This window comes from Ammospiza nelsoni, chromosome 17 (genome assembly GCF_027579445.1).
Source record: "Ammospiza nelsoni isolate bAmmNel1 chromosome 17, bAmmNel1.pri, whole genome shotgun sequence".
Taxonomy (NCBI): Eukaryota; Metazoa; Chordata; class Aves; order Passeriformes; family Passerellidae; genus Ammospiza; species Ammospiza nelsoni.
Window position 1 is genome coordinate 2639461 of NC_080649.1, and position 26070 is coordinate 2665530.

At 53.8% G+C, this 26070-nt stretch overlaps 1 protein-coding gene across 8 annotated transcripts in view; it reads right to left on the reverse strand.

The window, feature by feature from the left end:
• Positions 1-26070, reverse strand: part of MPRIP (myosin phosphatase Rho interacting protein) — a 72498-nt gene that overhangs the window by 31663 nt on the left and 14765 nt on the right. For 4 of the 8 annotated variants that reach the window (XM_059484790.1, XM_059484785.1, XM_059484787.1 and 1 more), the window contains exons 4-7: positions 10327-10478; positions 8283-8367; positions 4738-4948; positions 3827-4343 (exon numbers count right to left, since the gene is read on the reverse strand). In XM_059484790.1, coding sequence (XP_059340773.1) covers positions 3827-4343; positions 4738-4948; positions 8283-8367; positions 10327-10478 — 965 coding nt within the window. The remainder of the gene's footprint in view (positions 1-3826; positions 4344-4737; positions 4949-8282; positions 8368-10326; positions 10479-26070) is intronic. The other 4 variants (XM_059484792.1, XM_059484793.1, XM_059484791.1 and 1 more) reach the window with 2 other exon arrangements.

Consider the following 26070-nt stretch of genomic DNA (forward strand, 5'->3'; position numbering starts at 1 on the left):
TGAACAGAAGAGGAAATTATATATATCTGCATCTACATACAAAACAAAATCAAAATCATTCCAGTCATTCATCATTGAAAAAAAGGAGGAGAAAAATAAATCACTGCAACCAAATCACAGCCCCAAGGGTTAATATCATCCAGATTACAGGAAAGATTTTTATTTTTTTTCCCATTAGATCAACATTTCAGAGAGGTTACTGACAGAGATCCTGGAGGGATGGGGAAGGAAGGGCTCTCCTCCCCTCCCCACTTGTTGGATTGAGCTGCTCCCTCTGCACAGCAGCTCTGGGTGGACAAAACAAGGCTGGGACAGGTATGAAGAAGCTTTTTAAAAGCTGCAGTGCCATTTAGTGCTTTTCAACTACAAAAGCTCATCCCAAGGAATGCCTTGGCCATGCAGGCTGTTAATCTTTTCCAGGCCACTAAACCCAGGCTGCAGATCTCAGCTGTTAGTGGAGGGGGTGTGCAGTGGGAAGGAAAGCTCAAAAGACCAGGAGGAGCTGTCATTAAAGTGATTTTCTTTGATTGGAAGAAAGACCTTTATTTTTATTGGATTCATTCATTATTTAGCATGAAGAAAAATAGAGAGTGTCAGGAAAAGGAAGAGGCATTTCCCAAGAGGTCCACCAGAATGATGAGGATAGTTTTACAAGATAAAAAAACTGTATTTGGGAGAGCAGGAGCTCCACTGTATAGGGAGAAGCAGAATTCAGAGCAGAGCTTTACACCTCAAGAAACTCCAGAGAAGGAATTTGAGTGAGAAAGGTCATTTAAGCAATTTCAGGCAATTCTGCTATTAATTGATGCTAGAAATACACCTCAGCCCCTGACCACATTCCTACAGCAGATGTGACTGACACCACAGTGAACTCTTGCCAGTGTGAGAAGAACATCAGGTGAACTGGGAAAGCTGTGGTTTTACAGGCTGCACCCCTGGAATTGTGCACAACACCCCAAGTTTGTCAAACAGAAATCCTGAGATGTGCAGGAATTTATCCCTGCAGCTGCAGAGTCCCTCTGGGATATGGGGACTGCTGTCTAAGGACATCCCTGCAGCTCTTTTCAGCTGTGATTTTTGTGTGCAGCACCTCCAGATTCATCCATGGGGTTTCCAAAGAGCTGCCCCTGCCCTTCTCCCCTAGGGATGGGTCTGAGAGGGGAGACTGGAGATGGCTCCACCTCTCTGGCCTCAATCCCTGTCCCCCAGCCCAGTGTGACATCCTGGTGGGTGCTGCAGCCCTGTCCTGCCACGTGCCAGCAGAGGGAACTCGCACTCTGCTGCTCTGCCAAAATCGTGGAGATTATCTCCTGTTTTCTGATTCTGAATGGTTGCAAGCTCAGGTGTCTGCATGGAGGCAGAGTCAGGTATAAATGGTCAGCACAGAAAATTCCTGGCCTTAAATCACGTAATATTTCTTGTGATAAGGAAGCAGGATGACAAGCCTTGACAAATGTTTTTATCTGGAGCAAAGCCTGCAGGTGTGGCACTCAGGATGCAACAGTGGGTACCTGAAATAATTATTTTCCATCCACAGCTCTGACATTTGCACTGATTTACACACCAAAAAAAAAGGGAGGAAGAGCTGAAAATACCAACAGAATCTGAGTGAGTTCATTTGGCTGCACTGAAAGGCAGATCTGCACAATGCCTGGCTGGTGCCTGTGGGGTTGGCATGGGACAAGTGTGCCCAGACATGTTAGTGGGTTACTGAGAAGGATTATTACAAATGGTGTTAAACCAGGGGGAAAAGCCAACCCCACAGCATGGAAATCAGTTATTGTATCTGCCCAGCCTCAAACAGCACAGTCTGAGCTCAGAGGAGAAAAATGAGAGGGACACAGAGACTAAGTAAACTCGAGTTAAAAAGCAGCCAAGTCAAGCTGAGCAGGGTGCTGGGGAATGTTAATTCTCTGGTGCAACACTGGACAGTGTCTGTGTGCCCTGTTGAGTCCACTGAGCTCCAACATGGCTGTCCCAGCTCCAGGACACAGGGCCTCTCCACCCACACCACCTGCATGGCAATTCCCAGGTTACCAGAGGAGAAAACAAACGTGCCCATCCCTGAACACCCACTGAGCCATCCCTGCTCATGGCACATTCCTCCAGCACCGAGGGCTGTGATCCACAGCCAAACCCTCTGGCAGGTGGGGACCCCTCCCCTTTCTCTCTGCCATCACCCCCCTCCCAAAAGCTGGACCAGGTTCAGCCCTGTGGGCAGCAAGACCCCAGTGCCTGGTGCAGCTCCTGCTCCTCTCCCTGCACCCCTTCTGCTCTGATAAAAGCCCTGGACTGATGCAGGGGAATTGCTGCCAATACTGATAAAGCAAAAATACTGTTAACAGGCAGGCTGGGAAAAACAGAGTTTCCCTGGGAAAAGGCACCCACCAGCAGGCAGTGAGTGGGGCTGACATTAAAAAAGGACAGACTCTGGCAGCAATGTCCTCTCCCAGGCCCTGTTATCTGTTATAATTCTGCTCCCCAGTTCCATGCAGGATGATCCCAGTGCTGCAGGACACCCAGGGCAAGGGACTGCTGGCACTGGAGGAATGCCCTGCTCTGTCAGGCTGGGGACAGGCACTGGCCAGGGCATCCTGTGCAAGCAAAGGCAGCAGGGACATAATGTCACAGGCAGCACCAACTCAGCCTGATAACCAGAGACACTGGCCTTTTGTCAGCCCTGTCCCTGGCCAGGACAGCCAAGGTGGTATCCTACTCCTCCATCCTGGGGAAAAGCCAATTCCCAAGGCAGACAAAGCCAAACCCAAGCTTTCCTCATTTATACCCAGTCCAGCACTCCCTGCACACACTCTGGGCCAGGTTTGGGATCCTCCTGCCGACTGATGGCACCAGCACAAGGCTGTGCTGCACATCCCAGAGCTGCTCCCAGCTCTCCCAGCCAGTCTGGAAAACAATCCTTTAGGGGCTGGGAAGGAGCAGAGGAGAAGCTCCTACTGCAACTGTGCGAGAGAGAACATGCCCGGAGGAGAAGCAGGGCAGGAAAATCAGACTGGCAGGCAGCCCTCTTGCCCAGGGCCTGTCTCCCAGTTTGCTCCACTGCCCTCACTGCACAAATGTGACTCTCTCAGGGCGAGTGGAGCCCATCCTCGGCCTCGCCCAGAGGGCACCCGGCGTGCGCTGCATTCGCCCTCCCCATCCTCCTCCACACTAAGCTGTTTTGCAGCCTGCTGAGCCCTGCCTTGGCACTGCACCCACCTCTCCCTCCCCTCCCAGATTAATGCTGTGACATTTTGAAACCTCTCTCAGCTCATTAGGCAGTTGCGTAAGGCACCTGGCACTAACGCCACGAGGAGAGCTAACCTAATTATTGGTGCTGGCTGCCAGCGTGTGCCACCAGGGTGGGCATCCAACACCACCCAACACCAGGGCAGCTTTACATTAAATACTAGCAAGAAATTCTTCCCTGTGAGGGTGGGAGGCACTGGCACAGGTGGCCCAGTGAAGCTCTGGCTGCCCCATCTCTGGAAGTGTCCAAGGCCAGGTTGGATGGGGCTTGGAGCAACCTGGGATAGTGGAAGATGTCCCTGCCCATGGCAGAGGATGGAACTGGATGAACTTTAAGGTCCCTTCCAACCCAAATCATTCTATATCCCCAGAGCAGCCAGGCAGGGTGACACCTGCCCACTACCACTATTAAAGACATCCCACCACCTGCTCAGCAAGGATGAGCACCCTTAAACCCAGGAGCACTGAAAAACAAAGAAGCTCTACCCAGCAAATTCCACCCGCTCCATCCGGGCTGCGCTGGGAACGCAACCTCAGTGCTGCTGAAAGCATGCAAGGAGATGAGCCACTCATCCCTTACCTTCTCTCATTCCCAAAGAGCCGGGCCACTTCTTCTCTGCCAGGGCTACGAGCGCGGGTTCTCCGCTCTAGCCGCTTCCTCTCCACCTGGAAGGCCTCACGATTACTGATCCTAATGGCCTTGGGAACGTCGGCCAGGGTGGTGTACTGCCGGCTGGCTTTAAAAGAAAGGGGCTGCCCCGATTTCTCAGCTCCCCTTCCCACATCTCTGCTGTTGGAGTCCTTGTGCATGGGGCAACTGCTCTTCGAGTCCAAGGAGTTCAGAGAGAAGCTGTGAATCATTCGGTCGCCTGATCGGATACCTGGGGAAGGAAAGGGCTGGGCATGCTCCTGTGAGGGCGATTTGGGATAACTGTACCTGTTGTTCGGGGTGCTGGGGCTGGGTGGGCTTGGTGGGGGTGGCAGTTGCTGCTCTTCCAGCTTCGAGTCTTGTTTGGTCTTCTCCAAGGAGAAGTACCCGCTCTCGACACGCGTCTTCCGCCCGCAGTCTATCCGGTCCCCGTTCATGGAGCTCTCCTCTAAGGGACAGAGAAGTCACCACGCTTGGTTTCGAGTCCAAGTTCTGCTTTTAAGAAAGAAACACCCTGATTCCACCCAGGACAGGGGCAGATGTGAGAGCAAAGTTGGTCTGGGTACCAGCCCCACATAGTGCTACCTCCTGCACCCTTGGCTTTTCCACCCTGAGCAGCCCTCACGCCCATGGACATGGTGGGATAGTCTGCAGGGAACTGGGGATGCAGATCCAACCCTTGGCTAGGTTTGTACAGGTGAAAGATCTGAACTTTCAAACCAAGAAATGGGTAGCTGTAGTCACAGCTCTGCATCCATTTCCATCTCTGTCCTTGCCAGTCTGGTTTAAGCACAGTTCCATGGTGCAAGGCAATGGACACCTCATCCACCCCCATCTCTCACCTTCCTTGCTGTCCAGCACAGGGTCCTTCATGGAGCTGGCAGCCCCAGCCTGGCCTTGCATGGGGCTCTGGGCTGGACCAATGCCACTGCCCCCATCTGCTTGGTCTTTGCCCCTCATTTCTTCCTGCCAGAGCGTGGACTTGGTGGCAGGAACCTTCTCAGCGCTGGGAATGTTGCTGCTGGTCACAGCCATCTTAGCAGGACCAGGCTCCTAAAAAAAACAGTTGACACGGGAGTTAGAGAGTTTGCCCCAGCTCCACACTCAGGATCCCCAAGAGCTTGGCCCCAAGGTGTGAGCTCCACATAGCTTGGGTGCTGCCCATGACATGTCACAGCAGGACAGGGATGGGACAGTGGCATGTGTCACTGTTTACAGCTTTCAAAACACTCCCCATCATGTTCAGTGCTTCTCTGCTAACAAGGAGCTCTGGAGCCCATCAGATGATGGATGATGCCCCTTTGGTGGCCACAGCCCGGCCAGCCCAGGTTCAGAATGTGACCCAGAAGAGGCAGCAGCTTTCCCAACTCCTTCCTTGGCTTTGTTCATTAGCAGATGTTTTGCTGTTGTCATATTAAACTTCTGCATTCACAGATTATTTTTCTTAAAGCCACCCATAAATCAGTGACAATTAACTCCCCTTTGGATTGTGGGAAGTTTTCCAGCTGCTTGTTCCCTTTCCATGGAGCAGGGGGGAACACAGGAGTGCACAAACAGACAACTGAAAGCTGGGAACAAGAGCTGCAAAGAGCATCCTTTCCATCCCCTCTTCCCACATCAGGTGGGTCTTAGCCCTGCACCTCCATTGGCATTTGCAGGGCTGTGCCAGAGCCACCAGGGATCTCCCAGGGAGTGTGTCCTGGCTCCACATACAGCCATGACAAGCAGCAAATGACCTCAATTTGAAAAAAAATCCCCTTGGGAAATTTCACACCAAAGGAATGCAGTGCTGGAGGTAAACGATCCAGAGTTCAGGGGCATCCTGCTCAGGCAGGGGATCAGGCCAATCTCCAAGGTCCCTTACACTCTCCTTCATTGATCCAAGCCCAAAGCTAATCACCAGCTCAGGATATATATCTTTATATATCTCTTACACACACCCCCACGTAATTATTTGTAGATATGTATTTAATTAGGAAGAGATGTGGGCCAAAAAGAAGTCTGTGAGGGAACAGAGACATTAACTCTCTCCTGCTCAGGAGTATGAACAACTCTAAGAGACAGAATGCACCAAAATCAGCAAAACCAGCCTCTGGTTGCATGAGGTGTGTCTGGGCACGCTCTGCTTACCTGAGCCTGCCACACCCTTGTGCAAACCCAGGGCAGAGCCTCAAATCCCACATTTCAGCCCCAAACCCTGCCTCAGGTTCCCATGGGCAGCAGGCAGGCACAGGCATTCCAGTCTCTCCCAATGCTGGAGCACAGCTAAAGCTGCAAGAGAATCCTGCCCTTTTCCCCCTAAAACTGCAACCTGCTTGCAAAGCAAAGTGAAAACACCTGAAACTCCCTGTCCAAAAATCTGCAGCAGGAGTGGTATTCTGTGCATTGCTCCCACCCTGGTGATTTTGCAGAGGGATGATGCAAAATGATGGGGAGTTGAAAATGACCTTGATGCTCCAAGAGCATCCAGTTGTAACCAAGATCTGCTGTACCACACACAACCAAAAGCTATGGAGAGTGAGAAAAAGCAAGAATATAAAATTATTTTTTTATATCACAAAGGTGCCCACCCCTCCCTAAGCAGCTCTAAGACATGATCTACTGCCTGATTAGTGTGTGGCCATCTTTAGGAAGAATGCAAGCTTTCTCCACCAGCACATGGAGAGCAAGCTGAACAGCAGCCAACTTCAGGAGAGGCCATTTCACAGAGCAGAATTCAGGGCTGATTTTCTCCTCAGCATCCTCTTTCCTTCCCTGGACCAGCCACCTGCATCAGCAGGATGTGGGAGACAGAGGAAAGATGCTGCTTCTGCCTTTGCAGGTTGCTCCTGACACAGCACAGCATCCATCAGCAGCAGCTCCCACACGGAGGTTGGTTTTGCAAAGTGAATTTGAGCCTTTTTCCAGCACCATGGGGATGGAAGCCATGGGATGGAGAGAGTGCAAGGAGGGTAGCACTCAAAACAGGGTGGTCTGTGCCAAGACAAGAGGGCAGTGTGCCACCAGGGTCCCAGGTCCCCATCCCCAAGCACCTGGGGAGCCCATGTGCCCACGGGGAGCCGCCATCCTTCCCACAGCCACTTCCCTTATTTGGTGCTCAGGAGCTCAGATCCTGTACGGTTTCCAAGAAGTTGCCATGGTGATGAAATGTAACCCAGAATGATGTTTTTCTGGCTCTGCGCCTCTTGTCGTCTCCACCCCGTCCCCCTGCTGAAGCCAGCCTGGGTTTAGTGCTGCACCCTGGCCAGGGTGAGCATCCCTGCCCTGCTGCATCCACTCCCTGGGGTGCCCCAAATGCAACAGTCCATTTCTTAGGGATTGAGGATTGACAACTCAGAATGTGAAGGGAGGAGGCATTTTCCCTAGAGCATCACCAGAGCCAGCACTTACGGGGTTGTTCAGGCTGTGAGGACCCCAGACCTTGGCAGGGGGTGGCTCAGACTTACAGCTTGGTGCTGAAAAAAGGATCATCCCCCCACTAACATTTTTCCCATTGCCCAGAACGTCTTTATCCAGTGGAGTGATGAAAACTTATTCAAACAAACACTGCACAAAACCCATCCATGGCCCAGTTTGCACCAGGGCCATCCTTGGAACCTCATCAAAGAGGACATGAAAACCAAGGCTCAGGGGAGCCCTGATGCTGGTTTTGGTCCCCAGCAAGGCTGGAGGAGCCCTCCCTGTGGTGGGACACACAGGCAGAGGTCAGGCGGCCTCAGGGACACGGCTGTTCTCAGCCCCGGCGAGGGACGAGGGTGGCCCTGGGGTCACGTTCCCCATCTGTGGGACTGTCCCCCATTCCAGCCACGTGGGAGCCAGGCAGGAACGAGTGAGTCAGAGCTGGCCCCACTTTTTACCATTTATAGTCAAAGTGAGCACGAAGCCGCTGGCGGGTCCCTGGAGAGCCCAGCTCCGGCCCCCGGAGCTCCCAGCCTGGCCCTGGCCTGTCGTATTTTCCTTTCATTCCCATTATCTCTGGGGTCATCTCTAAGGGAGTAACTGGAACCCGATGGAATTTCATCCTGTTTCTGAGGAAAAGGCCCATGAACAGCACCTCTCCCTGGTCCCCCTTGGGGACCATGTGGCTTTGTGGCCACTCCCAGGATTGTGTGCAGGGGTGGCACCACAGAGCAGCACACAGGGGGCAGAACGTGGCCCCAAAGCAGCCAGGAAAGCAGGAGTGTGTGAGCCTGGAAGTGATGACCAGGAATTAATTCACACCAATCTGCTGTCCTGGCTTGCCCCAACTCTCACACAGGCAGCATCAGAGGGCTGGTGATCCTGATGGCTTGGGGGGATCTACCCCAGGACCAGAGCAAGGCCACAGCCCTGAGAGTGAGGCAAGGGACTGGGTGACAGTGTGTGTGTGTGTGTGTCCCTGGGTTACCTGGGGAGTTGGGGGCTCTACTTTCCTCTTCTTCTTCTGATTCTGCTTGTTTGTCCTGGGATAGACAATCAGCATCTCCAGCCACCTGCAGGCAGAGAAGCAGAAGGTGAGGTGTGTGCCACAGGGACAGGACTGATGCTGACCTGGTCAGGGTCAGCTTGCTGAACAATACCCAGAAAGCATCCCAACCAGCTCCTGGGGGATAAATAAGGCAGGAGAAGAGGGATGACCCCAGGGCGCTTTGGCTCTATACAAAAGTGAGGCCACAGCCAAGGCTGACATGGGGCAGGGATTCAAGGATCCTGAAAGACAGTGGAGAGGGACAGAGCCTCCAGCAGGACCGTCCCCTTGAGCCATGCCAACACCCGCACACTGCAGACAGAGCGCTTTTGTCCAAGGAAGAGCAGCATGAACTCGGCATTGAGAAGTCCTGTGTCCTCCCACCGTGGCCTGACAACCTGCCCCCGCATCTCTGAGAGCTCCACAGGGATCCCTGCACCACTGGGAAACATTCCCACCCCAAATGTCCCTGCTCCCCTTTCCTTCTCCCCCTGCTTTGCACACTGCTGCTGTAAAGTGTTCGGAGATGACAACATCAAGTGGGGTTTGGTGAAGCAATGAACGCCAGAAGCACAGAATGAACGTGAAACCAATTCTCCCCCAGCCAGGGAAATCTTCCTGTCGTGCTGCAACTGCAAACAAAACCAGCCTGGCTCAGCCCCAGAGTGGGACTGCTGGGGGATGATTAATGCCTGCAGTCAGGAGCAAAAGCACTGCTTCAAAACCCATTGCTGGGCTGATGAGCAATAAATCAGCCCCACCTCACTCCGCAATGCCTCTCCCTCCCACGGCAGGCAGGACCAGCAACAAAGGCTGAGCTGGGAACCAGAGCGTGGGGAGAGGGTGGAGAGAGCAGGCCATGGGGCTGGCCATGGTTTGGGGCAGTCAGTGCTCCTGCAGGGAGGAGAGGAGCTCACTCCCCTGGGCTGTGATTCCCACATGGCTCTGCATCCCAGCTCCACAGCCACTGCAGCACATCGCTGTGAATGGGGCTGCGGGGACAGGTTTGTCAACCCAAGGCTCACCTGCGCTCTCTTGTCTCAGTAGGCAGGGAAATTTCAATGCATGAAAACACTCATCTGGTCAAAATCACAAATTCTTGGTAGAAAGATGTCTATTTCAACAGGTATTTACAGAATGAGGGGAGTCTCGACCGAAGATAAGGCTCGGAAATAGAAATCTCAGCAGAAAGTGCTGACTCTGCTGCTGCCAGGGCTGGGGGAGGCAGGAGACGCTGTGCCCTGGGAACAGTGGGAAAGAGCAAGTGTTCATCCCTTCACCTTCCTGCTGGAGTTTCAAATGTCAGATTTTGAGAGGGAGGCACTGCGCTCCAGGCACTCCATGTGGGAAAGGCTCTCAGGTGAGCAGCAGCACAGCCCCACTCTGTCACTGTGTGCTGGCAGCTCGGCTCTCCAGGGCTCTGCACCTTCACCAGCACCAGCTTCAACCCCAGCTGGCATGTGAGTGTGTGAGTGATGGAAGAGGATGTTTCTAGGTCACCACTCAACACCTGGAGTTGGGAATTTTACCCTGATTTGCTCGTTTTAATGGTCTAATCTTCAGTGTCACTGAGCCACTGCATTCCTGTGACATTTTAACCATCCTTGGAGGTGAGATGATTCCCTGGGACCAGGGAGGTGGGGAGCATCCACCCCAGGATTCCACATCTGCCCAGGGGATGGAGGATGAGGATGGATGGATGGATGGATGGATGGATGGATGGATGGATGGATGGATGGATGAAGACCAGAGAGTGGATGGTACTCAGGGTCAGACATGCCAGCCCCAGAATTATGGGACATGTGCCAGTGGGCTTGGTGACTAAAATGGGATGGGATGGGGTCCCTAAAAGCACTGTGGGGTTACCCCAGCACCCAGGATCAGTCTGGGTATGCACAGCCATAGGTCCTACCCACCTTCCTCTTCCTCCTGGCTAATGGAAGAGCCTGGGAGTGGCTGAGCCCCAGCTCTGATCATCACTCACCCACTGATGATCTCCTTGTTCTCAGCTCGGATGAAATGCTCCTTCTCCGGGGTCAGGATGCACAGGGAGAACTTCTGCCCTGTCCTGCCCTCCCCGTCCACCACGTCCGTGCACTGGTTCATGTTGATGGTGCCCTGGGGGAGGGTGGTTGGCTGCAAGGGAAAGGAGAAAGGAGCAACTTTAAGGAGAGAAGAGCAGAGGAGTGCAGAGCTGAGCCCTAAAAGCTCTCCTGGAGCACACCAGGATCCTACACACCAAGGTGATTTGCCCACACATAACCAGATCCATCTGTGTGCCATGCCCAGTGCACAGCAAAGCTCTGTGCCACACACCTGGGGACACAGACCAACCAGTACAACTCCTGCCACACCAGCATGGTCCACTGCTGCCACTGAAGTGCTTCTCCTATGCCAAACATGCAGGGAAGGATGGCTGCCCTGTTGTGGCACCTGGACACTGAGGAAGGGCACCAAGTGGCCAGCTTTGCTCTGCAGCTGCAATCCATCTGGCCTGGTAGGGTGGCACCTGGGGACAGGGATGGCAAAGCAGCAAGGTCCCACTGTCCTCAGCACAGGATGGCTCAGGGATAAACACACAGACACAAGCACCAGGTTTTTTCATTAAAATTCTAAAAAACCACAGAGGGACTGCTGCATGGAAGGGACCTTGCTTGGTGGGTTTTCTGCACAGTGTCACCTCTCAGCCCCATAGCTCCAAGGAGACCTGGTGAAGTGGGACAGGTGGTGGCCCCTGTGGCCCAAGAGGACACTGAGGGACATGCAGAGGGGTGTCAGCACTGACAAGAGCTGACAGGTCCATCTGGAGCAGCGCTGGCTCATCCGATTACAGCGTATCCACCCGTCCCCAGTGCCTGCAGCCCTCCCCCCTGAGCCATTCCACGTCCCCAGGCTGCCTGTCCCCACCAGGCTTGGAGACACTGGGGTCCTTCTAGCACCCCAGGGCAAACCTGCACCTGGGACATAAATGGTGAGGGAGAGACCCCTCTGAGCTGCCAACAGCACCAAAGGGGGACCTAAAGCAGCCTGTGGACACCTCCTCACCCTGCCAAAGCCTCCCTGCGCCCTCCAGATGGCCGGGCCAACAAGGAGACGGATTTCTGGCAGATGCTGTTAAGGTTTTTACCATGGAAACCAGCTCCCCTACCAGCAAAACCCCTCCAAAAGCAGCATGTGCCATGCAAAGAATGGATGACAGGAGAGAGCTCAATGGCCCCAGCCTACAAACCCAGAAAATCCAGATCAGTCTCCCAGAGCCTCCAGTTTAGCCGTCTGTGAGTGGTGGGAAATAACCCCTTTCCCCAGGAAAAAGGTTGTTCCCTGCAGCTGTGTCCCTGGGTGGGAGCATCCTATGACAGCCCAGGGGTGGCAAGGAGCCATCACAGGTGCTCAGCACTGGGTACATAAATGGGACCAGTTGTACATCAGGGACACCAAACCCTCCTCTTTTCCTTGTGGGAATCAGCATCCAGAGACCCCCCAGGATGGAGGGAGGGAGAGCAAAGCCCAGCCCAGACCCCAGCAGGGCGCATGCCCAGCCTCCTGCCCTGCACCACCACGTGTAGTCAGCTCCTAAGAGGATTTTTTTGTGTTAGACGACAAAAATAAAACCCCGCTTTCCGGGAGCTATAAAAACCCAACGGAAAAAACTTTCTCTTGTTCCAAGTGGAGTCTTAGAACAGTTTTTGTCTTGCTGGCCTCTGGCAGAGCCAAGGCCTCCAGGACTGTAAGGTCCAGGTCCAACCTCCTTCCCCTCCCAGAGCAGTTTTACACCAGGGAATTCAACAAAGACAAGGGGGTGAGGAGGAGGGAGGGAGCCCCACAGGGGGATCTTGGGTTACTCAGTCTCCCTGAAAGGCCCCAGAGGGATTTGGCTGGGAGCTGGCACAGGAGGAGAGGAAGAAGCAACACCCTGCAAGGCCATGGCAGTGCAGGGTGGCTGCTCCTGCTGCCCACGCCCAGCCCGGACCGGAGCGTGCCGGGAGCCGAGGAGCCGGTTTGGAGGCTGGCCCTGCAAAGTGGTTTTGCCACTCAGCCCTCCCTGTGAAAGGTGAATGCTGGCATCTTGCACAGCCTGACACATGAGCACTGCACCTCAGAGCCAGGACAGCAGGAAAGAGCTGGGAACAAAGCTGGGAATGACCCTTTTCCATGTGCAGCCCTGGGGATGAACCCTCCATCCCACTGCAGCTCCCCTGCACCCCACACCCCTCAGCAGCAGATGAAACCTGACAGACCAGCAGCCTCACTCACTTGGGATGTAAATTCCTTGACACCATTTGTTTCCTTCCTTGGAGGCAGCACAGGCACTTTGAAGTGAAGCAAAATGCAAATGGTGCCTGGTGGAAATGCTTGTGCACACACACAAACTGCACCAAGGAAAAGGGGATGGCTTGGGCCCCTTCTTCACCTCTGAGCCCCTGTTTCTGGGCTGGAGGGTTTCTCAAGGCTGGGGAACCTTGGAGAAGGATGAGCAAAGCCGGTCCCTGGCCAGGTGAGGACTGTGTGGCTCCAGCATTGAAAGGGAATAAATAAATAAATGCAGAAGCAGAGAAGTGTTGCATGACAGAGACACCAAAACAACAGGGCTGGGATTTCAACCAGCCCTTGGAAGAGCAGATGCTTTGATACAAGGCTGAACCCAGCACCAGACCCCAGAGTGGCTTTGTGTCTGGGTGAGGCAGGAGGGGATGCTCAGCCTCAGCTCCTGAACGCTGCCAGTCCCCAGCTGAGGGACAGCCCTGTCCCCAGGTGCTGGCCCTGCCTCTGCCCTCTCCCATTGCTGCTGGTTTGGAGCCCCCAGCTACCCCAGAGCTGGATCTGGTGGCTGGGTGTGTCATTTAACTAGGGGTAGGAGTGGAAGCACAGCAGGGTGTACCTCTGTGGAAGCAGAGGACATCATCAAGGCCACCACCACCTCCAGCTCTCCTTGAGGCCACCAGTGCCAGCAGGTGCCTCCAGCCCAGTCACTGGAGCAGTGCCTGTCCCTCACCAGCACAGGAAAGGAGCACTCACATCACAAGAGCAGCTCCAGCTCTCCAGGCTGCCAGTACCAGCAGAGGAACCAGAGACAAGAAACAATTGTGCTGCTGTTTCCCTCTGGAGTGACAGATCCCTATTGACACACACACACGTGCTCACAGTGTCCCTCTCCAGAACACACAAAGCCTATAGAGAGCTCTCCTCCTCCTCTTCCTCCTCCTCCTCTCCCTCCCTGGGTGCCCAGGCCGTGAGTCATGCCAGGCTCTCCACATCAACAGCAGCAGCAGCCTCTGGATGAGATGCAGGGGTCTTTGGATGGATGCTCCTGGGATGCAGAGCTCAGCAAGTGCAGCAGTCCCCTCCTTGGGCAGTGGAAAGGAGGGAAAGAAAGAATGGGGACCTCTCAGAAGCTTGCAGGAAGAAATCCCAAGCAGGACATTACTGCATCCTCCTGCACAGTGCTGGAGCTTCACAGGTGATGAACTACCAAGTATAGGAGCAGATGCTGTAAATAAAAAGGGTTTATCTGCAAAGTCCCTCATTTCCATAAGGCATTGCAGGGCTGAGGTAGAAAACCAGGATTATTTTAGGTAGAAAAACAGGATTATTTTGATTTTTAAAATTCTAATTTTTTTCCAAAGACTTTCCCTGTCATTTCTAACACATAGCAGCTCGATACAAACTACAAGAAAGCTTTGCTCAAGAGCTGTACACAGGATGTTTTGGAGCAGGTAACCCCAGGGTCAGGCTCCTGAGGAGGGGCTGTGCCACGGCCTCCATGGGACATGGCCAATGCCCAGCCTGTTGTCCAGGGCTATTACACAACGTGGGTTGATGAAATCTGGAACACAACCTTTAAAGAAAGGCGATGGGGCAGGGGGAGGAGGAAACCAAACAAAAGGGACATTTTACTTTCTGCCAAGAACCAGGAGGGGAAGAGAGAGGAAAAAAAAAAACCCCACAACCATTTGTCTATCTTGCATGGCGGGCTGGTTGCCTTGGCACCGGGGCCTGGCTGTCCCAGGGGAGATCACAGCTCTGCTGCCCCACTCTGGGCTCAGGATCTGGCAGCTCTGCCCTGGCTCCCAGCGCTGCCCTGGAGCAGCAGCGAGCCTGGGGAAGAGACATCCACGCTGCCTCCATAAATGTGCCTTGACAAATGTTAATTCTCCCAGCTAAAATATTCATGAAGGTGGCTGCCGAGTGCTGCTCACTCACAGCACTCCCCTGTGCTCTGCAAAGGCAGCTCCTGTGTCTGCTAAAAGCTTCCCCCATCCCAGTGCCTGGGCTCAGCTGATCACAGTGCTCCAGGCAGGATGCAAACAGAAGGGAGCAGGACTTTGCTGTCACACTGTCACAGGCACATCAGGGCAACATGGAGACAACCACGGCTGGGCAAGGGCACAGACAGAGCTTGGACATGCAGCTCCCAGCACCAGCATGGCACTGGGAGCCTAACCCAGAGCCACGTCCACCATTCCCGCCTGGAGGCCGTCAGGACAGCACCAACTCCTTGAAAAGTTACAGAATTGTAGAAACACCTCCAACCATCAACCCACAGCACTGCCAGGTCCTCCACTAAACCACATCCTCCTGAGCACCACATCTATGGGTTCTTTGACCACTTAAAGGGATGGTGACTCTACCACTTCCCTGGGCAGCCTGTTCCTATGCTTGACCACTCTTTCATTACAGAAATTTTTCCTAATATCCAACCTAAAACTCCTCCGGAGCAAATTGAAGCTATTTCCTCTTGTCCTATCAGCTGTTAGAAGACACTGACCCACACTTGGCTGCCACCTTTCAGGGAGTTGCAGAGATCCCTTTTCAGATGTAGAGTCACCCCTTTTCAGCCATGCAAGGCGAGGCATGACCTAAATCCAGCTGGGGATGCAGCTCCCAAATCCCAGCTTGGATGCTCTGTGCACACACACAGGGCTGGCTCAGCCTGCCCTGAGCTGCCCAGGTGCCAGGCTAGCATGGCTGGCACAGCAGCAGGGCTTTAATGAGCCCTTTGGGCTTCCTGCCACCAGGCACGAGGCTCTCGACAGGGCCACAACGGGGCCGGAGCGCTGCAGTGGACAGATTTATTACACTTATAGATCAGCTGGCAGGCTGAGCATCCTGGATTTATTAAATTAGACAAAGAGGTTGAAAACAACCTCTGAGGGCTCTGCAAAAGGATGGACTGGAGGAGTCACCCATTGAAGGGCAGCAGAAGGTTGTGCTCCCACATCCCCATGGCAGCTATGCTTTCCCTGTGCCATCCTAGAGGAAGGTATCCTTTTCTTGGCCACCTGAGCACACCTTTCTCACCTGCAGACTTCCCTTTCACAGATAGAGGCACAAGCAGTGCTCTGCAGATGTGACCTGCCAATGTGCCTCTGTACTGGCTACAAACCTGTGCCAGCACAAGAAGGGGATGGGACACTTGCCCTGGCATGCAGCCAGCACTGCAGAACATCCCCCACACGGATAAATGCCACAAATGCCACTTCCCCCAGCCCCACCACAGACTTCCCCACTGTTGACCCTGGGTTGCTCATCACAGATGCTGACAGCCAGCTCCTGGGATTTGTTTTGCTGAAGGAATTCCCCACAGCCCCAGGTCACCCACCACAAGGAGCTGGGATGGGTTAGCAAGTGCCACACACACCTGTCCCTGCATGCCAGCCCCTGAAGAGCCCTCCTGAGCCTCCACCAGGACATAAAACAACATTAGCTCCCCTTTTACCAGTGGGATGGAATTTTCTTCCTCGGGGAGCACTTTGAGAAGGGGGTGAAGTGCAGGGGCTGGGCAGGAGAGTTCAGCCAGGGGCCGTTTTTCAGCAGAGTCGGTGTTTATGTGCACAGACAGCGAGTCTAAACACTGAGCGGGGCCGGGAGCTGCTGCAAACTGACTGCGTGCACCCCTGGGCTCCTCTCCCACCCAGTGCCACCTCAGCCAGGCACGGCCAGCACCCACCCCAGGGGTGCCCAGACAGCAGGTTTGGGGCCACACATCCCATTTGTAGCCCCATCCCCATGGGCACCCATCCTGCGAGCGGGAGCTGGAGCGGAGCGAGCCCGGCCCGGGCTGTGCGGAGGCTGGAGCCGGCTCCTCTTGGCCTTATAAGGCTATTTTCGCACTGCTCTTGCAGCTCCCAGCTGCTCCCCACTCCAAAGCAGGGTCGGAGTTGGCAGCCAGAGCCTAGCCTGCCTCTTTCCTGTTAACCTCTTTCCTGCTGAACAGTCTCTGAGGGGTCTGTGCATGGTGGGAACAGCCGTGTCCAGTCCTGGCGCAACCAGCCGTGCTGGGCAGGGAGGGTCAGCAAACCCACTGGTGGTCACCAAGTGGGTTCAACCTCTCTCAGCACTGCTGTCTGACCTTCTAGGTCCTCAGCAGCATGGACAAACCCAGGAGCCTTTCAGGGAAGCTTGCAACCAGGGATATGCACATTCCGCTTCCAATGCTGCTGGAGAGGAAGAGGGAGAGAGATACAGAAGACATTGGCACCGTGATGGGATGGTCAGCAAGGTCCCACCAGGGGGGGGTATCCAAAGGCTGCTCTGAGCTGCCATCATGGCTGTTTGTGGACCAAAGTAAAAGCCAAACGTTGTACAAGGAGCTCAGAGCATCCACTCAAGCCCTGTCCCAACTCTCTGGGGATCAAAGCAGAAGCCCAGACATGCACAGGCATTTGCCAGTCCTGCAGTACCAAAGGCACCACCTTGCAGCCCTGCAAACCCAAAGTCACTCTTTCCTCTTGCTCTATGGGATTTAGATGCATTTAAAATGCAAAATGTCCTCCTCCCCTCTGAGGAGGGGGGTGGGAGGAATAGATGATAACAGATCCGACCCCATCTGCTCCCAGCTGCCAGCGTGGCATCTTCCCTGCTCCCAGATGCACAGGCACAACAGCCAACGGGGAAACAAATATCTGCAGCCTTGCAGCAAGTTGTCATGGTAATCAGCCTGATGGCAAAAACCTGGCAAGACCACGGACAGACCAGAGCTTGGTGCAGAGATCATGACAAGAGTTTCCTGGAGAGGGAACTGCAGTTGTTTGGAGGTGGGAAGGAAAAATGGGCTTCATTTGCATCTTGATACTTGAATCTTAAATTGCACTGCTCCAAATTGGCCTTGTCAACTTTATCCTCCACCCCCTCGGTGTAGGAGACGAGTCCCAGGTGGTCCCAGCACCGCGTGCCAGGCACACATGTGCAGGAGCTCAGCACCACCTCTGTGCTCACAGAGCCTCCTCAGCAGCAGGGGCTTCACCAAACACCAGCAAACACAGCTCCCTAAGGTCACCCACACACCAAGATGGCCAAACACACAGTGATGCCAGCTTTGGACACAGCTCAGGAGGAGGAAAGCTTGGATAGAGGCAGGATGACCTCTACCCATGTTGGCCAGTTCCAGCTGGAACTGGATTTCTGCTTCATGGGGGTGAGGGAACATGACCAAGGTAATTGCCATCCAAGGAAAGCAGAAAATTAGATCAATCGAATCCCTGTACCTCCCACCACGTAAACCCATCTCCCTTCCAGCCTAGAGGGAAAGGAGGGACAGATCTCCTCCCCAGCCATCCCACAACCTCTCCTGCAAATGCAACCAAACAGAGGAATCAGTGCAAGAACACAGGGACAGAGCAGGCCATCAGCAGCATCACAGCCATGAAGAGCCACCTCCAACAGCCATTGTCTGGAGCTCTGGATAATTTCAGGCCCTGCAGCCACCATGGTGGGGTATCCCACCTTCACTCCCCAGGACTGTCAATGCAGGATCTTATACTGGCACCCAGCAACTGCAGAGGAGGAGATGACAGGCCTGAGGATCAGCAGCACCAGATCCACCAGAGGCTCGGGCAACTCCCACGGGCGCAGATGCTTCAGTGGAAGTTCTTGAATCCGGCCAAATTAGTCTGGAAATCTCATTATTCCCCAGCACTGCTCTTATGAGCTTTGCAGAGCTTCCTGCCGGGCTGGGAATACCAGGAGGCCGGGCTCCCAGGGCCCTGGGGGTCTGCAGCTGGAGGTGTGAGGGTTGGCCAAGCCTGAGAGGTTGGCTTGGCTTGGCCAACCAAGCAGCAGCCACATCCTGCATCCCACACCCTACAGGGAACCCCACACCCACTCTAAGCTGCTTCCAGCAACTTCCAGACCAGCTTGGACCCTGCAGACCTTCCCAAAGGCCAAGGTGAGGGCTGGAGAGAGTTTCCCAAACTTTGACCATTGGCCATCTCACCAACTGGTACAAAATGTGAGCCTTCTGGGCAGTTCCAAGGAGAAAAGCTCCCAACAGGCACACACACACGACCATTGTGGGGGAAGGAGACCACCCAGCAGCAGCTTGAGCTGGGCTTTGCTGCCACAGGCACAATGTGGTGGAGGCATTGACACTGATAGCAAAGAGCTGTCCTGGCCAGGCAGGCACCACCAGGTTCACAGGAAAGTGGCACCTGGGGTAAGAAGTGCTTTAAATGCCCAGGAAAAATTCACTACTAACACATAAGGCTGCTGGAACTGTCTCAGGGTAGCAGCATTTTCTCCCTAAACCTGCTGCTCACATCTGGCTCCTGTAGAGGAGCACAGGGAGAGGAGGGAATTCACAGCCCTGTGCTGCTCCCAACCCCTCCTTTGGGAGCAGCTGTGCAATCCCAGCAGAGAGGAGCAATCTGGGGCTCGTGCACGTGAGGGGGATGAGCGCAAAAGGTTTCTCCATGCCTGGGATGACAGACTTCACTCCCCCCAGCACTGGCCTGTACATGGCATTAACCACCCATGCAAGCCAAACATCCCCTCCCCTCCTCACATCTGCTCCATCCATAATCCCTGCTGTCCCTCCCCTAACGGGAAAGCAGCCAGGAAAGTGAACCAAAACCCTAATTATATCCCAGTAGCTCCCCAGCGCCCTGGTGATCCCTGAGCCTTTATCGATGCGATCGCAGCAGGGCTGATAAAATGTGGAGCAAAGGGCCAAGGCTGGGTGTGCTCCAAAACCCCACCTTTCTCTCCAGTCACACCATCACAACAGGTGGAAATCCTGCATGAGCTCAGGATGCTGCTGGGACACTTCTAAAGCCACACTGTGTGCCTGTTCCCTCTGCCTCCTCTGCCCAAGGACAGCCACCCACTCAAAGGGAACTGGGAGGAGAGTGGGGACAGCCATGGGGCACAGTGGGACAGCAGCCCACGGCCTCACTGCAGCTTCCCAGGGCTCTGCTTGGCCATAAAATCATGGAGAGCCACAGCACCCATGTCCTGGGGGGTGCAAGAGCCAAGACCTCCATGATCATGCCACAGAATCACAGAATGGTTTGGGTTGGAAGGGACCTTAAAGTTCATCCAGTTCCTGCTCACTGCCATGGGCAGGGACACCTTCCACTAGACCAGGCTGCTCCAAACCCCATCCAACCCAGCCATGGACACTTCCAGGGATGGAGCAGCCCCAGCTTCTCTGGGCAACCTGTGCCAGGCTCTCCCCACCCTCACAGGGAAGAATTTCCTCCCTGCATCTGCCATGGCAGCAGAGATGTGGCACAGCCGTGGAGGGCATGCCAGGAAAATACTGCGGGGAAAAAACCTCCATGGAAGGTGATTTTTTCCTGCTCTCCCCAGCTCCTGGAGCACCCCAAGCCCCACATGCAGCACCTCTCTCCTGCAGCAGCAGCACAAGAGGAGCTGTGCTGCCTGCAGGAGCAGAGCACAAGGCTGTTAACACACTCCCACAAACCAGCTCCTGGATGGGATCCTGCAGGAAGGAGGTGAAGGGTAAGTGAAGTTGCTGCACACGTGATTTACCTATGGTAATTTCAACTTTCAGCAAAGTTGTCTGGCTGTTTTATCTCGTTGCCTGTTTGCAGTCAGACTTCAGCGACTGAAGGGAAGAGCCTCCTCTGTGGCTTTGAAGAAACAGGGCAAAATAAAAAGATCTTACAAAATACATATCACCAAGAGCACATTCACACACTGTTACCTGGTTCTCCATAAAGGAAAAACAGTATTTTGATTTTTTTTTTCTACTTTTGTATCTTGCAGCCCATGGTAAGTAAATGAGCAAGACCAATAATCAAATTTGCCTGGAAATTCTCATTTTTCACCAGAAATGCCTTAAAACAGCACAGACAAAACGAGGAAGACTCCTGCAAAACCCCTGCACTTGGTAACCCTGAGAAAAGCTGTTTACAAAATCTCACTGAAGACCTCAGCTTGTCTCCACGCAAGTTTTAACCTGACATCCCTTTCACAGCCTCCAAACCTGATGAATAATTCATGCCTGGGATAAAGCAGAAATATCATATTCACCAATGCTTACCTAACAGAGAAACAAAGATTGCAAATAAGTAATTTATTAACCCCGAGCCGTGTTGCTGCTTGAACAGAGGGCACAACTCAGGTTTTGGTGGAAAAATCACTCCTGAGCTGAGGCAAGAGCACGCTGAGACCCCCATTCTCACCATGCTCCAGCACAAACACGCCTTGTCCTGGACTTAGTGAGATGCCAGCGGGGGGAAGCCCCCCAAGAGCAAGGCTGGGAGCTGCCACCCTCCTCATCCTCCTCATCGGGGGTCACAGCCACCCCTGCTCTGGTGGGAAGCCCACAGCCCCACACCCGTGCACGGCTCCAGCCGCTTTCTCAGGCATTCCAAAATTTGGCCGGAGTCTCTTTTTGCAGCGCGCCCCCCTCCACGGCTGGACGCCTGCCTAATTGTGTATTTATTTATTTCTGCATTTTCCCAGCTCCCCGCACTCACTGGCGCAGGGTGGAGTGCGGGGGGGGGGGAGAGGGGGAAACCAAGGCCGGCTCCCAATGCGGACCCAAAAAAAAATTAAAAATAAATCAAAAATTAAAAAAAAAAAAAAAAAGAAACCCAAAAAAGAGGGAGTGCAGCTCCCCACATTCCCCGGAGGGTGGGAGGAAGCCGGGAAGCGCAGGGCTGGCTGGGAAAGGGGGTGGGAGCGGGGGCAGGAAGGGGGGACGCCAGCGGCATCGCCCACCCCCTTCGCTTTGTGCGCGCTTGGGGAAATTAAAAATAGCTGCGTCCAAAGAGTGGCTGCAAGCGCCACAAAGAGCGTGTTGAGCGGAGGCAGCTGCAAGCTATTTGCTGCCCCTGGTAATCAGCATCTCGGCTTGCAGAGCCCCTCCGGCCCCCCCAGCCCCTTCCTCCCCTGCCAGAAGCTGCCGCTGCCTTTCTCCAACCCACATATGTCATGTCAACAATCAATGAATGCAGGATCTCTGCCGGGGAAAAAAAAAAGGGGGAACGCGCTTTGATTTTTGGAGCAGCTTTGTTGCCTCGTTCCATTCATGTCCTCGTCCTCCTCTCTGAGCTGTCACTGAGGGGTTTGCAGCACTGAATCCCACCAGTCCGTGCCAGGATAGCTCATGATCCTCAGTGGGAAGAGGGATGTGCCAGCTGCTGGGATGCTGCTGCTTTCAGGAGCAGGGAAAGGGATGCTGTCACCCAGCTTCACCCAGCCTGCAGCTCACAGCCCACTGGTGGTCCTCACCAACCTGATAGGGTGGAAAGAATTAAACCAAACCATCCCCACCACATGGCTGCAGCTGGTGGGCTCAGGGTTGTTCGGCAGGCATCTTATTTCACATCCCCTCCCCAGCACCAAGCAACAGCAGGGTGAAAAACTGGAATTTTTGTTGGTTTGGTCATTCACATGTACACTGGCAGGCCACCCAGGGACTGGGGGATGCTTGGGAGCCCAGCACTGTCCTGGCTTGGAAAGAGCTGGGATCAGGCACCCACCTCTGCCCCTTGCTCTGCTGCCTGGGGGGACCTCAGGGCCCATGCCAGGGTAACTGCTCAGCCTCAGCTGTGCCATTTCACTGCCAGCCCTGACATCTTCCCTCCTAAATGCCATCAGAGCTTGATTTCCACATTAACCTTTTCCAGCAGATACAATTTTTCCCTCACCAAGAGCCCGCAGCCCGGCTGGAAGCCACAGGTCCAGGAGTCACAAAAGCACTGCAGCTGCTGCAAGTGCCTGTTTCACTCTGCCCCCCCAGGAACAAGATAAATGCAATCTAAACTCCAGCTCACTTCCCTCGCTGCTCTGGCACACATCCTCTACAGAAAAGTCCTGAGGGACGAGGAGTGGGGAAAAAGCAGAAGGATGGAGCCACTTGAACCTGTCCCTGCTGCTCAGCCTAAGAGCAATTCCAGCTTTGTGGCTCGCCCTGCAGAAGACAATAGGGGCTGTGTTGTTTCCAGGAAGGAAGCACCTGGGCCAGGTCATCAAAGCAGCTTGTGTTAGGAGGTCGCTGGCTGCATCCAGCTTTCAACTCCACTTTCATCCTCTTTCTGCCTGTTAACTCCCAAACCTCCCACCACGGGTTGTTTCACACCAGGCCTCTCCGGACAGGGTCCTGCAGCCATGAAATGTCCTTCTTGGGGGGCTTGGATGTGGACAACAGTGATTTCCAAAGCTCACAATAAACCCAGGCACTTTTGGGGCCCTGATGATGTCCCTGGTCATTGTCAGTTGCCAGAATTCATGATGGAGCCATCCCTGGAGGAGAACTTCCTACTCCCTCAGCCCCCTCCCAAATTCTCCTTCTGCAGCTCAGCACTTTTACCTTCTCAAACTAAAAGCCAAACTAAAAGACATAAACCAGAAGAGGGTTCAGCAAATGTAGGGAACCATTCCTGGAGGAGCCCAGGGTGTCCTGACAGCAGAACCCACCTCCCACAGCAACTGGGGCCAGACACTTGGAGCCGAGAGAAATGGGAAGACATGAACACCCCAAAGTCACCCCACACGCAACCCCAGTAATGACACTTGCATCAGCAGCAAGACAGACAATATAAAAGCACAAATGAAGATTTGTGTGTCCTCCTCTCACCCCCTTCAAGGCTGCTTGGTCCTGACCTCAGCAATGTCCCAGGGAATGAGTTCCCAGGGCTCCCTGTAGGTTCACGGACTTTATTCCCCCAAATCAGTATTGAAAATTAAACACAATAAATTCCTCAAAGATCTCTGAGCTCTGTTCAGAGTCACTAGCACTCCTCTAGAGCAATCACAAGCATGTACTGTGTCCCCTCTCCCTGGTGTCCCTTTCCTGCCCAGCTTCCCTGAAGGAGAAAGGATCTCTGCTTCCCAATTTTCCCATCATTTCCTTATTGCCACTGCATCATCTATGAGATACACACCAAATATCCCCCACAAAACCTCACAAATCATCATCCACCCTGACTTGACTACATCCAGAAAACAAAATTGGGATGGGGAGTCCCTGTCACTGTCTGAGCCTCACACAGTCACTCCCACCCAGCCTTTCTGTCTCTGCTTACTTTAAATTTCAAACATGCTTTGATTCAAGCCAAAAGCTTTTTATGCTAAACAGAAACTGAAAGTCTGGATCTGGCAAACAGAGGCACTGGCAAAACTGTGTCCGTGGTGGGAAACCACTGGGGATGAGGGGAATGGGGTTTGTAAAGCCTGGTGCTCCCACGGAGGAGGGGGCAGGGAGAGCTTGGAAACACTTAAATGGCAAAATGTGTGGAAAAAGTAAGGACAGAGAGGCCAGGATGTTTAAGGTTCGTTTTTAATCCCTGCCAACGAATTTCAATTCTGTGCCAAAACTGAAGTAAACTGCTTTGATCTAAAAAGGAGGGGGGAAACACACACACGGGCTCTCAGCTTCTTAAAACAATACAGATGACAAAGGAGGTAACTACAATGAGAATCAACACAGCACAGCTCTGCTGACAGTGACATTTTAAAATGCCCCTTTCCTCCAAGTAAAGAGGTGTTTGGAGGGGGGTGAATTAGGAAACAATAATCACACAGGTCCGTGGATCACAGCATCAGCAAGCATGCATCCCTTCCTCTGATCCCCCTCCAGCTGCCACCAATGCTTGCACCATTCTCCTTTTTTACCCATTTATCAGTTCCTTAGGTTTCTGTGGCCAGGAATGGGGCCTGGGGCCAAGCAGGTCTCCAGATGTGACCCCACAGCCCTGCTGTGGAGTGCCAGACCTCCCACCTCTGAGCTGGCCTCTCTTCTCCTATTTATACACCCAGCCCAGGGGTCCCACTGCTCCCTAACCATTGCCAGATGCCAGGCTGGCCTCGCTCTCCATCCCACCCCAGTCCCACCAGCTCCCTCCTGACCTCCCTCCCTCCACCACACGCTGGAGCAGGGATGTCTGCTCCATTGTACTGAGGTTAATGACATTATGAGCCATCTGAGCTCCTGATTTAGGAGCAGGACCACCCTGCTGTGAGCTTGGGAAGGGTCTGCAGCACCACCATGGAGGACACAACCATCCAACCCCAGCAATTCTGGTATTGAGGTGGCTGACTACTGATTCAAGCATCCTCCTAGATCCCTTCCCAATTTCACAAAGCAATTTGACTCCAGCAAGTTACAGGAAGGGTAGAGATAAGGCTCACACATTTCATCAAGCTGGAAAGTGCCAGACACCAACTGAGGTCAGCTTGTTGCAAAGTGGGTATTTCCTGCACAGGGATGCTCCTCCTGAATCCCTGCAGGGAAACTAAAAGAGCCCAATCAGAAGATGCCCTCACCTTGCCTCTCATCCACAGCACCAGCGAGTCTGAGATGCTCCCAGACAAGCCCGAATTTTGTCCTGTTTTCAAACCAGCATATGCACAAAGCAAAAAGCCTCTAAATTAAGTGTCAGCTACCAAAAGGAAGCCTGATGTGACATGAGAATACCCCAGGGAGGATACAAAATGCCAACCTAGCATAAATCCCAGCTCAAGAGAAGCAGCACAGGGGTAAACTGAGGCACAGAGACAAGGCCTGGCTTGGATATGCAGTGATTCATTAAGAAGAATCTGGCCTGGAGATCCAGACCCACTCCTCTCACGTGCCCCAGCCATGGGCCTGGATCCATCCCCAGGCAGAGGCTGAGGCCACAGCCCACCTGCAGCCCCAGGGAGGGACACGGCAGAGCTCTCCATCCCCACAAACCCCTCCTGCCTTTCCATTCCCACGCAGGCTGGCTCTATTTATAGAGACCTCGGCCGCTAATTATAGATCACAGCAATCAAAACAAAGGCAGCCAAAGCTCTGCACTTGCCACTCGCTGCCTCTGGCCCCTGAGCCCTGCACTATTCTTGTGGCAGCTCCCAAATCCCAACCAAACCCTCCCAGCACTGCAGTGGGTTGGTGCTGCTCTTCCACAGCAGTGGTTGCACTGGAGACCACAGGCTGCTCTACCAGGAGAACTGAAATTTGTCCTTGGACACTCACAACACAGCAGCTCAACCCCAAGCCTGTCCTTTCCTGCTTTCCCTCAGTAAGAGTGGCTTTGTCATCCTCCAGCTGCTGCAGAGAAGCATCAGCCCATCATCATCGGTGCCAGCATGAAGGTTTATCAAACAGCAGGAGCAAGCCAGCATCAGGTGCAGTCGTGGATGTTCAGGATGGGAAGGCATCCCCAAGTGATCACACAACCTCCACATCCACCCACAGCTGAGAGGCAAGAATTTCTGCACGTCTGAGCAGGCTCAGCTTAGGCAGGGCTCAGCAGAGCTGGGAACAGCTGCTGGAATGGTCCCTGCAGAGGGAAGGATCTCCTGGGCATTCCCAGCAGCCAGGCTGGATCTGGGTGCCACCAACTGCACCCAGCCTGAAAGAGGGAGACCCCAGGGAGAGAGTCTGGCAGCTCAGCCTGCTCTGAGGGGGTAAAGGTCCAGAGCCTGTGCAAATTCTCCCTATCACAGCCATCAGGCAGAACTAATTTTGTTTTCAGACTGGAACTATGGCAGAGCA